This window comes from Jaculus jaculus, chromosome 7 (assembly GCF_020740685.1).
Source record: "Jaculus jaculus isolate mJacJac1 chromosome 7, mJacJac1.mat.Y.cur, whole genome shotgun sequence".
Classification (NCBI taxonomy): domain Eukaryota; kingdom Metazoa; phylum Chordata; class Mammalia; order Rodentia; family Dipodidae; genus Jaculus; species Jaculus jaculus.
In genome coordinates, this window is record NC_059108.1 from 144198051 (window position 1) to 144213251 (window position 15201).

The 15201-nt window shown below is 41.8% G+C and overlaps 1 protein-coding gene and 1 pseudogene across 4 annotated transcripts in view; one reads left to right on the forward strand and one right to left on the reverse strand.

Annotated features, from left to right (window-relative positions):
• Positions 1-45: 45 nt before the first annotated feature.
• Ptgr2 (prostaglandin reductase 2) overlaps positions 46-15201 on the reverse strand; it is a 35511-nt gene continuing 20355 nt past the window's right edge. For all 4 annotated transcript variants that reach the window (XM_045154892.1, XM_045154896.1, XM_045154894.1 and 1 more), the window contains exons 6-10: positions 12753-12962; positions 10201-10322; positions 8035-8122; positions 7599-7638; positions 46-672 (exon numbers count right to left, since the gene is read on the reverse strand). In XM_045154892.1, the coding sequence (XP_045010827.1) occupies positions 596-672; positions 7599-7638; positions 8035-8122; positions 10201-10322; positions 12753-12962 (537 nt within the window). In that variant the 3' untranslated portion in view covers positions 46-595. The remainder of the gene's footprint in view (positions 673-7598; positions 7639-8034; positions 8123-10200; positions 10323-12752; positions 12963-15201) is intronic.
• On the forward strand, positions 3773-5919 carry LOC101597776 (annotated as a pseudogene).

The following is a 15201-nucleotide window of genomic DNA, read 5'->3' on the forward strand; positions in this document are numbered from 1 at the left end:
TTCACATGAACACATGCACACCACCAAAAATTTAAAAAATAGAGATTAATTTAATACTTTATTGTGTATATGTATTTGTATGTATATATATACATACATACATATATATTCCATTAATAGTTACATGAAATCTCTGGTTTCAGAATATCTCATACAAAATATGCAATAGTTTTAACAAAAGTAGCTAGGCATGGTGGCACATGCCTGTAATCCTAGCAGTTAGGAGGCTGAGGATTCTGTTTAGGCCCACCCTGGACAACGTGACAGACTCTCAAAAAAGAAATTAAGAAACATGAGTGGGTATAGTGGCACATGCCTGTAATCCCTGTACTCATGAGCAATGGGGCACAAGGATTATAGGTTCGAAGCCATAGTGGATTTCAAGAGATCTTGGCACAAAAAAAAGAAAAATCAAATTCATTTCAATCTATTGTAAGTAATTTTGTTAGATGTAGAACTTGTGATACAGAAGTTAGGCAACTAAAAATAATATCACCTGTGTTTAGTAATCTTTACTAAGATTTTTTTAATGTATTTTGAAGATCTGTGCAAAATGAAATGTGTGAAAAGTTTCCTCCATGAAGATGTACAGAGATTATAAAGAACTGTCTTCTGAAATGCAGACTATCTGCTTTCCGACATTACCTCCTGTCATCATGGACTGGAATGCAGCTGGAAAAAAGAAAAAAAGATAACATTCAGACATAAAATTAATTTGAATAATTTACATGATTTTTTTTTCCAAGTCAGGGATTCACTGTAGCTCAGGGTGGCCTGCTCAGTGATTTTTCATATTAAACATGGAAACTCTTAAGGCTTACATGTGTAATCCAGTACTCTGGAAGCTGAGGTAGAAAGATCATGAGTTTAAGGCCCGCAGGGGTTAAACAGTCAGACTATGTCTCAAAAAGTATAAAGAGCCGGGCGTGGTGGCGCACGCCTTTAATCCCAGCACTCGGGAGGCAGAGGTAGGAGGATCACCATGAGTTCAAGGTCACCCTGAGACTACATAGTTAGTTCCAGGTCAGCCTGGACCAGAGTGAGACCCTACCTTGAAAAAGCAAAAAAAAAAAAAGTATAAAGAAACGATTGGGAAGATAGCTCAGTGGGTAACAGCATTGATTGCACAAGCATGAGGACGTGAGTTTGATCCCACCACCAACTTAAAAAGGCGAGTGTGAGCTGGGTGTGGTGGTGCACACCTTTAATCCTAGCATTCAGGAGGCAGAGGCAGGGGATTGCTGAGTTCGAGGCTACCCTGAGACTACATAATGAATTCCAGGTCAGTCTGGGCTAGAGTAAGACCCTACCTCAAAGAAGAAAAAAAAAGTGTGACCTCACCCGCCCCCCCCACAACACACACATGCTGCAGGGTTACCATATATGACTGGCTCTCACTGGGCAGCCAGTCTAACTAGTAACAGTGAGCTCCAGGTTCTCAGATAAGGTGACAGAGCAACAGAAGGGAGCTTGTTGTCCTCTGTCCTCAGACGGGTTGTACATATCTGCACACATGTGCATTTACCACCCAACATGTACACATGCATGCACGCACACACACATACAAATGCAGTTGGGGGTGGGAGAGATGGCTTAGTGGTTAAGGTGCTTGCCTGCAAAGCCTAAGGACCCATGTTTGCTTCTCCAGATCTCACATAAGCCAAATGCACAAAGGTGAGGCAAGTGCAAGGTTGCACATGCTCACTAGGTGGCACAAGCGTCTGGAATTCAAATGTAGTAACTGAGGCCCTGGAACACCAATTTTCTCTTAAAAAAACAAATTGGAGGCTAGGCGTGGTGGCATATGCTTTTAGTCCCAGCACTTGCAGGGCAGAAGTAGGAGGACTGCCCTGAGTTCAAGGCCATCCTGAGACTGCACAGTGAATTCCACATCAGCCTGGGCTAAAGCAAGACCCTATCTCAAAAAAAAAAAGGAGGGGGGGAAGTGATGAAGAGGGTTATGTATTAAGACCTTGTTTGTAAAACAAAGAAAATGAGACCCTGTCTCAAAAAAAAAAATCAAGAGAAACTCCAAGTAAAACACAAACGAATCCAATTAATATTATGCTTTATTTTTATTTTTTGCATGTGTGTGGTGTAGTTGTATGTGATGGGTGGTGTGGTACACACTTGGCTGCACATACCCCATGCACAGGCTTATGGAAGCCGTAGAACACTGGGTGTTCTTTTCTTACTATTCATCACATATTTCCTTGAGATGCAACCTGGAGCTGCTGTCCATCTCCATCCTTCCAATCCCCCACCTCCCACCCCTGCTAGTGGACAGGGGTGTTCATGGCCACATACAGCTTCTTAAAAGCATTCTGGGGAGTTCAGCTTGGTGGTCTCTTCACTAAAGACCCTCATGCTTAAGCAGAAAGTGCTCTTAACCAATGAGCTATCAAACCAGCCCCCAACTAACATTTTGAAAACTGTTAAAGTATGAATGTAGCTAAATTGAGAGTTCTGCCTAGCATGCATGAGACCTTAGGTTCAGTCCTCCACACTACATAAACCAGGCATCATGGTTCACTCCTACAGGTCTAGCACTAGCATTTGGGAAGGAGACACATTAGTTTTAAATTTATTAAATTGTTTCAGAAGATGGGCATAGTGGCATACACCTTTAATCCCAGTACTTGGGAGGTGGAGGTAGGAGGATCACCATGAGTGCAAAGCCACCCTCAGATAACATAGTGAATTCCAGCTCAGCCTGGACTATAGATGGAGACCCCACCTGGGTAAAAGAAAAAACATATTCTTTCAGGTTAGGGAGGTGGCTCAATCAGTTAAATGCTTGGCTTAGGCATGACGACATAACTTTGGATCCCTAGCACCCCCATGTAAAGGTCAGATCTAGTAGCCTGTATTTATAATCCCAGAGCTGGGGAGGTGGAGACAGGAAGATCCCCCTAGGGTTCACTGGGTACTGAGTCTAGCTGAATTGATGAACTCTGCATTCAGTGAGAGACCTTTCTCAATAAACAAGCTGGAGAACAATTGAAGAAGACACCTGACACTTCTTGCCTCCACATGCACATGTAAACTGGCATCTGTACACACATATGTACCACATATACATACACAATTTTTTTAAGTAGTCAGCTTAGAAAACCATCTCCATGCAGACCAGCTGACAGAAAGCTGGAAAAAGCCATGCTGCATGCAGTTCAATGGGAGAGAGAGATCACCAGTGAAGATACTCAACAGTGGACACTACAAGCCTTAAATTTGGCCAAATGAGCCAACAGGAGCAACAGTGGCATGTATGTTATGGGGAAAACCAACCACTCTCTAATTGGATTGGAGGCCCTGTGCATCTGGCTTGCATGGGTACTGAGGAATCAAACCTGGATCCTTAGATTTCACAGGCAAATGTCTTAGTTGCTAAGCCATCTCTCCAGCCTTCCCTACATTTTTATAAGCTATTTTAGATCCTTAAGAAATATTTCACAATTTGATGGACTAGAGAGATGGCATTTGCTTGTGAAGCCTAAGGACCCAGGTTTGAATCCCCAGTACCTACATAAGCATAGGTGGCACATGTGTCTGGAGTTCAATTGCAAGTGGCTGGAGGTCCTGGTGGGCCCATTCTCTTTTTCTCTCGTGTGTGTGTGTGTGTGTGTGTGTGTAAAGAAATACTTGAAGCAGTTCCAGGAAACCCCACATGCTGCCGGGATCGCGTCTGGGTCCATGAGGGGGGAGGAAAGGGGGTGGTGCACCCGCGCCATTTCTAGTCATTTTCAAAGCGCCTGGCGCTGGTTCTCAGGGGCCCGGCTGCCGGCCCCAGCTCTGCCCTGCATAATAAAATGGCTAATCAGGTGAATAGAAATGCGGTACAGTTAAAAGAAGAGGAAGAACCAATGGATACTTCCAGTGTAACTCACACAGAACACTACAAGACACTGATATAGGCAGGCCTCCCACAGAAGGTGGCAAAAAGACTTGATGAAATACTTCAGACAGGCTTGGTAGCTTATGTCGATCTTGATGAAAGAGCCATTGATGCTCTCAGGGAATTTAATGAAGAAGGAGCTCTGTCAGTGCTACAGCAGTTCAAGGAAAGTGACTTATCACATGTTCAGAACAAAAGTGCATTTTTATGTGGAGTTATGAAGACCTACAAGCAGAGAGAGAAGCAGGGTAGCAAGGTGCAGGAGTCCACCAAGGGGCCTGATGAAGCGAAGATCAAGGCCTTGCTTGAGAGGACTGGCTATACTCTGGATGTAACCACAGGAGAGAGGAAGTATGGTGGTCCTCCACCAGATAGTGTGTACTCTGGGGTGCAACCTGGAATTGGAACAGAGGTCTTTGTAGGTAAAATACCAAGAGATTTATATGAAGATGAGTTGGTACCCCTTTTTGAGAAGGCTGGTCCCATCTGGGATCTACGTCTCATGATGGATCCGCTGTCCAGTCAGAATCGAGGATATGCATTTATCACCTTCTGTGGAAAGGAAGCTGCCCAGGAAGCTGTTAAACTGTGTGACAGCTATGAAATTCGGCCTGGTAAACACCTTGGAGTGTGCATTTCTGTGGCAAACAACAGAGTTTTTGTTGGATCCATTCCAAAGAGTAAGACGATAGAAAACATCTTGGAAGAATTCAGTAAAGTCACAGGTTTAACAGAGGGTTTGGTGGACGTTATTCTCTATCATCAACCCGATGACAAGAAGAATCGGGGGTTCTGCTTCCTTGAATATGAGGATCACAAGTCAGCAGCACAAGCCAGACGCCTGCTGATGAGTGGAAAAGTAAAAGTATGGGGAAATGTAGTTACTGTTGAATGGGCTGACCCTGTGGAAGAACCAGACCCAGAAGTCATGGCTAAGGTGAAAGTTTTATTTGTGAGAAACTTGGCTACTACAGTGACTGAAGAAATACTGGAAAAGTCATTGTCTGAATTTGGAAAACTTGAAAGAGTAAAAGTTGAAAGATTATGCATTTGTTCATTTCGAAGACAGAGGAGCAGCTGTTAAGGTATGAAGATTATTATTATCACCCTCCAACCCGAATGCCACCTCCAATCAGGGGTCGAGGTCATGGTGGAGGGAGAGGTGGATATGGCTACCCTCCAGATTACCATGGCTATGAAGACTACTATGATGATTACTATGGTTATGATTATCATGACTATCGTGGAGGCTATGAAGATCCCTACTATGGCTATGATGATGGCTATGCAGTAAGAAGAGGAGGAGGAGGAAGGGGAGGGCGACGTGCTCCACCACCACCAAGGGGGCAGGGAGCACCACCTCTAAGAGGTAGAGCTGGCTATTCACAGAGGGGGGCACCTTTGGGACCACCACGAGGTTCTAGGGGTGACAGAGGGGGTCCTGCACAACAGCAGAGAGGCTGTGGTTCCCGTGGAGCTCGAGGCAATCGTGGGGGTAATGTAGGAGGTGAGAGAAAGGCAGACGGGTACAACCAGCCTGATTCCAAGCGTCGTCAGACCAACAACCAACAGAACTGGGGTTCCCAGCCCATTGCTCAGCAGCTGCTTCAGCAAGGTGGTGACTATTCTGGTAACTATGGTTACAATAAAGACAACCAGGAATTTTATCAGGATACTTATGGGCAACAGTGGAAATAGACAAGCGAGGGCTTGAAAATGATACTGGCAAGCTATGATTGGCTCTAGATCTACATTCTTCAAAAACAAAATTGGCTTAACTGTTTCATCTTTAAGTAGCATTTTGCTGCCATTTGTATTGAGCTGAAGAAATCACTTGTATATACTCAAGTCTTTTTAGTTTTCTTCTTTTCACAAATGCTCTTGGACATTATTGGGCTTGCAGAGTTCCCTTATTTTGGGGTCACAATGCTTTCATCGTTTCAGGCTTCATTTTAGCTTCAGAACAAGTTGTTAAATCATGATTTTGCAGAACCTTTGGTTTGGACAGTTTCTTTTTTTCTTTTTTTTTTTTTGGATTTGGGATAGATTACATAGGAGTATGAAGTATGCTATAAATAAAATACAAGCTAGTGCTTTGTCTTAGTAGTTTTAAGTAATAAAAGCAAACAAATTTAAGTTTTCTTGTATTGAAAATAACCTATGATTGTATGTTTTGCATTCCTAGAAGTAGGTTAACTGTGCTTTTAAATTGTTATAACTTCACACCTTTTTGAAATCTGCCCTACAAAATTTGTTTGGCTTAAACGTCAAAGCCATGACAATTTGTTCTTTGATGTGATTGTATTTCCAATTTCATGTTCAGGTAAGATTTCAATAAAACTCAAAAAACTATTCAAAAAAAAAAAAAAAAAAAGAAATACTTTACAATTTGAAATGTGACACATGCCCCTTGATATAGTTCAAATATGAAATGTGCCCCTGAGTTAGTGGTATTATTAGGCTATAGAAACTATGAGAAATGGGTTTTAGCTAGAAGCAGGTCACTGGAGTTGGGCCCTTAATGTATTTTACCTCTGGCCCCTTATCTTCCTTTATGCTTCCTGTTCATCATGAGGTAAGAGCTCCTCCACATATTCCTGTCACCGTGATGGTCTGCCCTACCCAAGTGCATGAGGCCAGGTGACCATAGACTGAATTCTCTAAAACCATGAGCAAAATAAATAGTGCCTTAACTTGTCTGTCAGGTATTTTGAAAAGACACTAATGCACCTCTTAAAACTAACAATATCAAAAAAAAAAAAAAAAAAAAAGCCAGGTATACTGGCACACGTCTTTAATACCAGCACTTGGGAGGCAGAGGTAGGAAGAGTGCTGTGAGTTCAAGGTTACTCTGAGACTACATAGTAAATTCCAGGTCAGCCTGGACTAGAGTGACTCTATCTCAAACAAACAAAAAACCCACCAACATCAACTTTAATGGTGTTCTTTTATAATAATTAAGGTAACTTAATGGACAAGTTTTTGGTTTTTAATTTTTTTTTTTTTTTTTTTTTAAGTAGGGTCTCACTCTAACCCAGACTGACCTAGTAACTCACTCTAGTTTCAAACTCATGGCAATCCTCCTACTTCAGCCACCTGAGTGCTGGGATTAAAGGTGTGCACTACCACACCTGGCAACGTTGAACTACTGATTCTCCTGCCTCTACCATCTGAGCACTGGAATTACAGGTGGTGTACCACCTTGCTCAGTTCATGTGGTGCCAGGGATCAAATCCAGAGTTCTGTCTATGGTAATTAAGTACTCTACCAACTGAGCTACATCTCCAGGCCAGAAGTAAATTATTAAAAAATAAAATAAGCTGGGTGCAATGGTGCATGCTTATAATCCTAACACTTGGTAGGTGGAACCAAAAGAATTAAGCCAGCCTGGGATATACGAAACCTAGAAAGGGATAAGGGTAGGGAGAAAAGGGAGACAGAGGAAAAGCATAGCCTAGCAAAGTAGCTCGGTGAGGGAGGTCTTGCTGAGCATTCCACAAAGGCCTGGGTACAATTCCAAACAAAAACCCATCAGGTTCAGATACTGATCCCCAACATGGGCAAAAGAAGAGAGAGAAAAATTGAGTGCAGCACAACAATGGAAGTGTGTGTTTAACACAAGAGGTCATAGGTTCAATCTCTAGGACAAAAAAAAAAAAAATGTGCTGAGCACACATATATAATAAACCTACGTTCACCTTACCTCCCATGTTTTCCAATCCATTCATCATTGTCTCCTTGATCTGTAAATCAAAACAGCTAGATTTACTGTTAAGTTCTTTTTCGTGTAGGTGGCTAAGAAAAGTTCCCTATCGATTGATTTTTTTTTTTTTCATTTTCCCTATTTTCTCATTTTCTTGTTTTTAAAAAATATTTATTTATTTATTTATTTGAGAGAAAGGGAGGGGGGAGAGAAAATGGGCACACCAGGGCATCTAGCCACTGTAAATGAACTTCAGTCACATGTGTCCTCCTTGTGCGTCTGGCTTATGTGGGTCCTGGAGAATCAAACCGGGATCCTTTGGCTTTGCAGGCAAACACCTTAACCACTAAGCCATCTCTCCAGCCCTATTTTCTCATTTTCTAATCTTCAGTTAGTAACATCACTATGTGTTGTGTGTATAAAGAGAGAGCTTTACCTTTAGTTTTCCTTCTTTAAACCACTGACTCAGCTGTAGAATTCCAGGCCCAAATTTATCCTTATAATTTAATACCATAAATCTGTCTCTGTAGGTAGGGAAGAAAAGGATAATGATCAGACAGAAGTAACATAAGAATAAGAACCCAAAATCAAGTCTTCCAAAACTCTTGATACCTGTTAATCCTCAAATTAACCACATTAAGTCTAGTTAGATATAGTTTTGGGTTGTTGTTACAAGTTTAAGTATACTAAATTTCTACTGCTTGTCTGCTTATCATCTATAACTTCATTTGGCAATAGTATTGTGATTTTTTTTTTATCTTTGTACATAAACATCCTTTTCCCACCTTCCCATTACCTAATCTAAGCTATTCAAAGCCAGCAAGTGAAAGTTTTCTAGACATAGTTATCTAAAACCTAAATAGTGAACCAGTTTAAAAATATATACTTTTAAGGTGGTGGCTCACGCCTTTAATCCCAGCCATTAGTTCAAGACTATCTAGTGAAATCCAGGCCAGCCTGGGCTACAGCAAGACCCTACTTTGTAAAACAAACAAACAAAAAAATACACATACACTCATGTTTGAATCTCCAGGTCCCATGTAAGCCAGACACACAGGGACACAAGCATTCAATGTCACACATGCGCACAAGGAGGTACAAGCATCTGGAATTTGCTTGCAGCAAATGAAGGCCTTGGAATGCCCATTCTCTCTCTCTTGCCTCTTTCTTGTCTCAAATAAAAAATAAATAAAATAGAGCCAGGCGTGGTGGCGCACGCCTTTAATCCCAGCACTTGGGAGGCAGAGGTAGGAGGATTGCCATGAGTTCAAGGCCACCCTGAGATGACAGAGTTAATTCCAGGTCAGCCTGGACCAGAGTGAGACCCTACCTCAAAAAAACAAAAAAAGGGCTGGAGAGATGGCTTAGTGGTTAAACGCTTGCCTGTGAAGCCTAAGGACCCCGGTTCGAGGCTCTGTTCCCCAGGTCCCACGTTAGCCAGATGCACAAGGGGGCGCACGTGTCTGGAGTTTGTTTGCAGAGGCTGAAAGCCCTGGCATGCCCATTCTCTCTCTCTTCCTCTATCTGTCTTTCTCTCTGTGTCTGTTGCTCTCAAATAAATAAATTAATTAAAAAATATATATATATACTGTCAGAGCTGGAGAGATGGCTTAGTGGTTAAGGCACTTGCCTGCCAAGCCTAAGGTTCCAGGTTCTATTCCCCAGAACCTACATAAGCCAGATGCACATGGATCAGGAGTTGAGTTGCAGTGGCTGGAAACCCTGGTGTGCCCATTCTTTCTCTCTGTGTTTCATAAATAAATGAAAAAAAAATATATATATATATATACTTTCAAACTGGGAAGATGGCACAGGGAGTATTTGCTACCTAAGTATGAGGGCCTGATTTTCCCTGACTTTAATCCCCAGTACCCACATAAAGAGCTAGGCATTATCACGCATGCACGTAACCCCAGTCCTGCAGGGAACGGAGACTGAAGAATTGCTGGGGCTCACTGGTCAGCCACTCAGACTGAAAATCAGCAGCTCTGGGTTCAGTGAGACACTCTGTCTCAAAGAAATAAGCAGATGAGTGATAAAGGAGGGCACCGGACATCCTCTTCTCGCCTCTGCACACATGCAAGCGGCATATACATACGTATATACCACCACCCACACCCCACCACAAACTACCTTACCTAAATATACACACACAAATGAATATATATCCAAGTTTTATCAAAAGGAAACACTGCAAATGAAGAATAACACATTTCAAATACACCAGTGAAATGTAACCTCCCTTAAAAGGGGTAATAAGGGCAAAGGGACAGAATATACCTTGTGAGTCTGGGGTGATGGCTCAGTGGATAAAGTACTTGCTGCACAGAGGTGCCAACTTGAGTTTGGATTCCCAGCAAAATGCCAGACATATGTGCCAGACTGCTTGTAATCCCAAAGCCCAGGAGGGGGAGACAAGACATTTCCCAGAGCAAGTTGACTAGTTTAGCTGAATTAGTGAGCTACGTTCAAGAGAGATACCTGCTTTCAGTAAATAACGGGCAGATGAGGACCGCTGATGTCAGCCTCTGGCTTCTACATACCCATGCACATATGTGCACACCCACCCACACAGACACACATGCAATGAAGAAAAACAAACCTTGTGATGTTTCTTTCCTTCCGGATTGTTTCTACAGCTGGGGGCAGAGGGGGGGGATAAGGTACATCTTTATTATATTGAGAAATTTGACCACACAAGATGACGTGGCTATTCTGATTCATCTGTTCAGAGAAAAAATGATGATTACACCTTTAGATGCCTTTCCTATTTATAGTTTTTATGGATGCATCAATGAAAGCCCACTTGATCACTATATTTAATATTTTCTTGCCAGCTAATTGGATTTGTTTTGAATATTTACCCATTATATGTATTTAAAAGTGTTAATTACATGCTCCCCCCAGACACAAAATGGCCTGGATATACATGACCTCACAGTGCTTGACACTACCTACACAAGGCCATCGTAACAGGAGGAAAAGATCATGACATCAAAAAAAGAAAAAAAAAAGAGAGAGAGAGATCAATTGAGAGGGGAGGAGATATGATGGAGAGTGGAGTTTCAAAGAGGAAAGTGGGAGGAGGGAGGGAGTTATCATGGGATATTGTTTACAATTATGGAAGTTGTTAATAAAAAAATTTTGAAAAGAAAAAAAAAATAAAAGTGTTAATTACCTAGAAATAAATCCAAAGAAATATAAAACAAAAATGTTTGGTAATCAGCAAAAGAACAACATTAGATATCATCGGTGTTGCTACCCTTATTAGTAGCAGTAGTTTATCTCTTTCTAGTTAAATAATTTATCCTCAACTTGAAATCATTTTACATATTATGTATGTATGCATTGTAGTAGTGAGGGTATTTTAATATTGCCTATAAAAATACAAATATCTGTAATCTATGAAAACATTTCCCTACCTAAACTCAGGGGCCAGGACTATGAAGTAGCTAGTGGTAATTCAGGGGTCACTGTTGGGCACTGTCACACATAGGCTGGAGCCTTCAGGAGAGGGGCCTGAGCTGCCAGGTACAACTAAGGACTCCCCGGGCTGCAAGAGGCCACTCCCTCTCCAAGCCCAGCACACCTGAACTTAGGCTTTGACCATAACCCTGTGGCTTTTGGCCAGTTACCTAGGAAACCCCCTATATGCATACCTTCCCTTGTCTATGTGCTAGGACGAAAGTCTCATATTTGGCATAAGCTAGCAACCTTTCTTTGGCTTTTCAAGGTAGGGTCCCACTCTGGCCCAGGCTGACCTGGAATTCACTATGCAGTCTCAAGGTGGCCTCGAACTCATGGCGATCCTCCTACCTCTGCCTCCCAGTGCAGGGATTAAAGGCGTGTGCCACCACACCCTGCTTAGGCTAGCAACCTTTAAACCCACCAACCCCTTAGGACCCTCTTCCTGCCCTCAGATGCTTATAAATCCATTTCCCTGACTAAACTGAAAGCTGTTCACCAAAACTGACTCCCGGGAGTGATTCTGCATGCACAACCTTGGTCTCCACGGTTGCCTGACACAACTTTGGGGGAACCTTGGCAGAGGACACAGGAACCAACAGGTCAGAACTTCACCATTTAAAAAATGCAGCTGGAAGCCAGGCATGGTGGCACACACCTTTAATCCCAACACTCAGAAGGTAGAGGTAGGAGGATCCCCTGTGAGTTCAAGGCCACCCTAAGACTACATAGTGAATTTCAGGTCAGTCTGGGCTAGAGTGAGACCTACTTCAAAAAAAAAAAAATTGCAGCTGGACTGGAGAGATGGCTTAGTGGTTAAGGCACGTGCCAGTGAAGCCTAAGGACCCATGTTCGAGTTCTCTCCAGATCCCAAGAAAGCCACACACAAAGGTGACACATGCACAAGGTTGCACATGCCCCCAAGGTGGCACAAGTGTCTGGAGTTTGATTGCAGTGGCTGAGGCCTTGGCACACTAATTCTCGCTCTCTCTCTGAAAAAATAAAACAAGCCGGGCATAGTGGTGCACGCCTTTAATCCCAGCACTGGGGAGGCAGAGGTAAGAGGATCATCATGAGTTCGAGGCCACCCTGAGACTACAGAGTGAATTCCAGGTCAGTCTGAGCTACAGTGAGACCCTACCTTGAAAATCCAAAATAAAGAAATAAAGAAAATAAAAAATAAAGAAATAATTCAGTTATAGCTAGGCGTGGTGGTGCATGCCTTTAATCCCAGCACTTGGGAGGCAGAGGTAGAAGGATTAATGAGAGTTCAAGGCCACAGACTAAAAAAAAGCAGCTATAAATTTTCACAAAAATAAAATGAAAGTGAAGACATACTACTGCTAGGCAAGAAGGGCTGAAAGTGAAATTCAAAATACAAATCTGTAATCAAATGGAAGCCTTTATCAGCAAGCCTTTATATAAAACTTAAATACAATAATGATCATCATGTGATTTGTTACAATGAATCCTATACTTTTAGGGGCTTGTTTATGTTTTTCTGAGGTAGGGTTTCACTAGCCAAGGCTGACCTGGAACTTACTCTAGTTCTGGGTTGCCCTAACTCACAGTGAGCCCCCTACCTCCCAACTGCTGAAACCCTATAGTCTTATAGTTTCTTCCCCCTCAGTATCAGACAAAAAAGATTAGCAGTATCAAATTTGTAACAGAAACAAATCAGTAAACAACCTGACTTATCACCGTATCACTGATGTCACCACCAACGTTGTCAAAATAAATATCCACTCCTGCTGGGCATGTTTCTCTGAGTTGTTCTGCCACATTCCCTTTTTTATAATTAATTGCAGCATCAAACCCCAGTTCTGAGGTCAAAAGGAGGCATTTTTCTTGTGATCCACAAATTCCCACCACTCTGGCACAGCCCAGCAAACGGCCAATCTAGGGAGGGAAATTTTGAAAATTAAATGGCTTTGTACTTATACAAATGTACAAATGTGAAAGTATACATTAGGATATTGCAAGTATAGGAGAATATTCATCATAATTTAGGCTAGATTACATTGCTTCTAGCTAAAAGAAACTTGAAACAAAATAAAATGATAAAGGCAGACAATATCATCCCTAAAAAAATAAAATTGGCCAGTGTAATGGCACATGCCTTTAATCCCAGCACTCAGGAGGATACCCTGAGTTCAAGGCCACCCTGAAACTACATAGTGAATTCCAGGTCAGCCTGGGCTAGAGTGAAATCCTACCTAAAAAAAAATAAATTAATTAATTAAATTAATCACATCCATACATAATTTTTATAATTCAATTTTTAAAGAACACAAATCAGATACAATGAAATAGTTTGTTTCAACAAGTCCCATAACATAGGCTAATTTTATAAAACTTTGTAAAACTATATCAAAATATTTATATTTCTACAAGTCAATAAATGCTTTTGGGGGCTGGGGAGATACTTGGCATCGCCATCTGGCTTCCACACATATGAAAACCAAATACACTAAATAAAAAAAATAAAAGCCAGGCGTGGTAGCACATGCCTTTAATCCCAGCACTTGGGAGGCAAAGGCAGAATGATCACTGTGAGTTCAAGGCTACCAAGGAAATTCCAGGTCAGCCTAGACTAGGACAAGACCCTACCCTGAAAAACCAAAAAATAAAATAAAATAGGGTTGGAGAGATTGCTTAGTGGTTAAGGTGCTTGCCTGCAAAACCTTAAGGACTTATGTTTGACTCTCCAGGTCCCACATAAGCCATACACACAAAATGATGCCAATGTGCAAGGCTGCACATGTGCACAAGGGGGCATACTTGTCTGGAGGTCGACTGCAATGCCTAGAGGCCCTGATGTGCCAATTTTTTCTCTCTCACTCTTGCATAAAAGACAAGGCCAGTCTATTGGGCCTGCCTGAAAAAAAAGAAGCATGCATGCATGCATGCATGCATGCATACACACACACACACACACACACACACACACACACACATAAATTTGATTTTATGGTTTTGTTACTGTTGTTATCTAGTGCCAGAATGGAACCCAGGATCTTATGCATACTTAGCAAGTGATCTATCACTGATCTGCACCCCAAGCCCTTATTTGTCTTTTAATTTAAGGAATTCTGGTCAGGTTTCTAGGATTTCCATCCCTATAAGGATGACAGAAATGCTCCAGCATTTAGTACATCTGCTTTGGTTAACAAAGAATGAGGCACAAAAATCTTTTGTTTTTCATGCTATTAACAGAATCTAAATAGATAACAACATTATTTCTATTAAAAGTGTGTGAAATAATGACAAGATCTGTTCGAATTTTTGTCTTATTTTTCAAAGTAGGGTCTTGCTCTACCCTAGGCTGACCTGGAATTCACTGTGTAGTCTCAGGGTGGCTTTGAGCTCATGGCAATCCTCCTACCTCTGCCTCCCTAGTGCTGGGATTAAAGGTGTGCACTACCATCCACAGCCTTTTTTTTTTTTTTTTAATTCATTTGCAAGTAGACAGAGATAGAAGAAACAGAGAAAGAGAATAGGCACACTAAGGCCTCTAGCTGCTGCAAACAAACTTCAAATGCAGAACCACCTTGTGCATCTGGCTTTACATGGTTACAGGGGAATCAAACCCGAATAGTCAGGCTTTGCAGATAAGTGCCTTAACTGCTGAGCCATCTTTCCAGCCCCTCAAGCCCTCATTTTTTTTTTCAGTTTTATTCCTCTTTTTTTTTAAATTTTATTTATTTATTTGAGAAAGAGAGAGGAAGAGGCAGATAGAGAGAGAATGGGTGCACCAAGGCCTCTAGTCAGTGCAAATGAACTCCAGATATGTGCGTCACCTTGTGCATTTGGCTTATATGAGTCCTGGGAAATTGATCCTGGATCCTTAGGCTTCACAGGCAAGTGTCTTAACCACTAAGCCATCTCTTCAGCCAAGCCCTCAATTTTTTTTTTTCCAAGCCCTCAATTTCTAAAAACATTTTTATTTTTGAGAGATAGAGGAGAGAGAATGGGTACATTAGGGCCTTGTGCCACTGTAAATGAACTCGAGACAAATGAGCCACTTTGTGTGTCTGACTTTACGTGGGTAATGGGGAATTGAACCCAGGCTGTTAGACTTTATAAGTAAGTGTCTTTAACCACTGAGATTTCTACAGACCCTCAAGCCCTGTTTTTT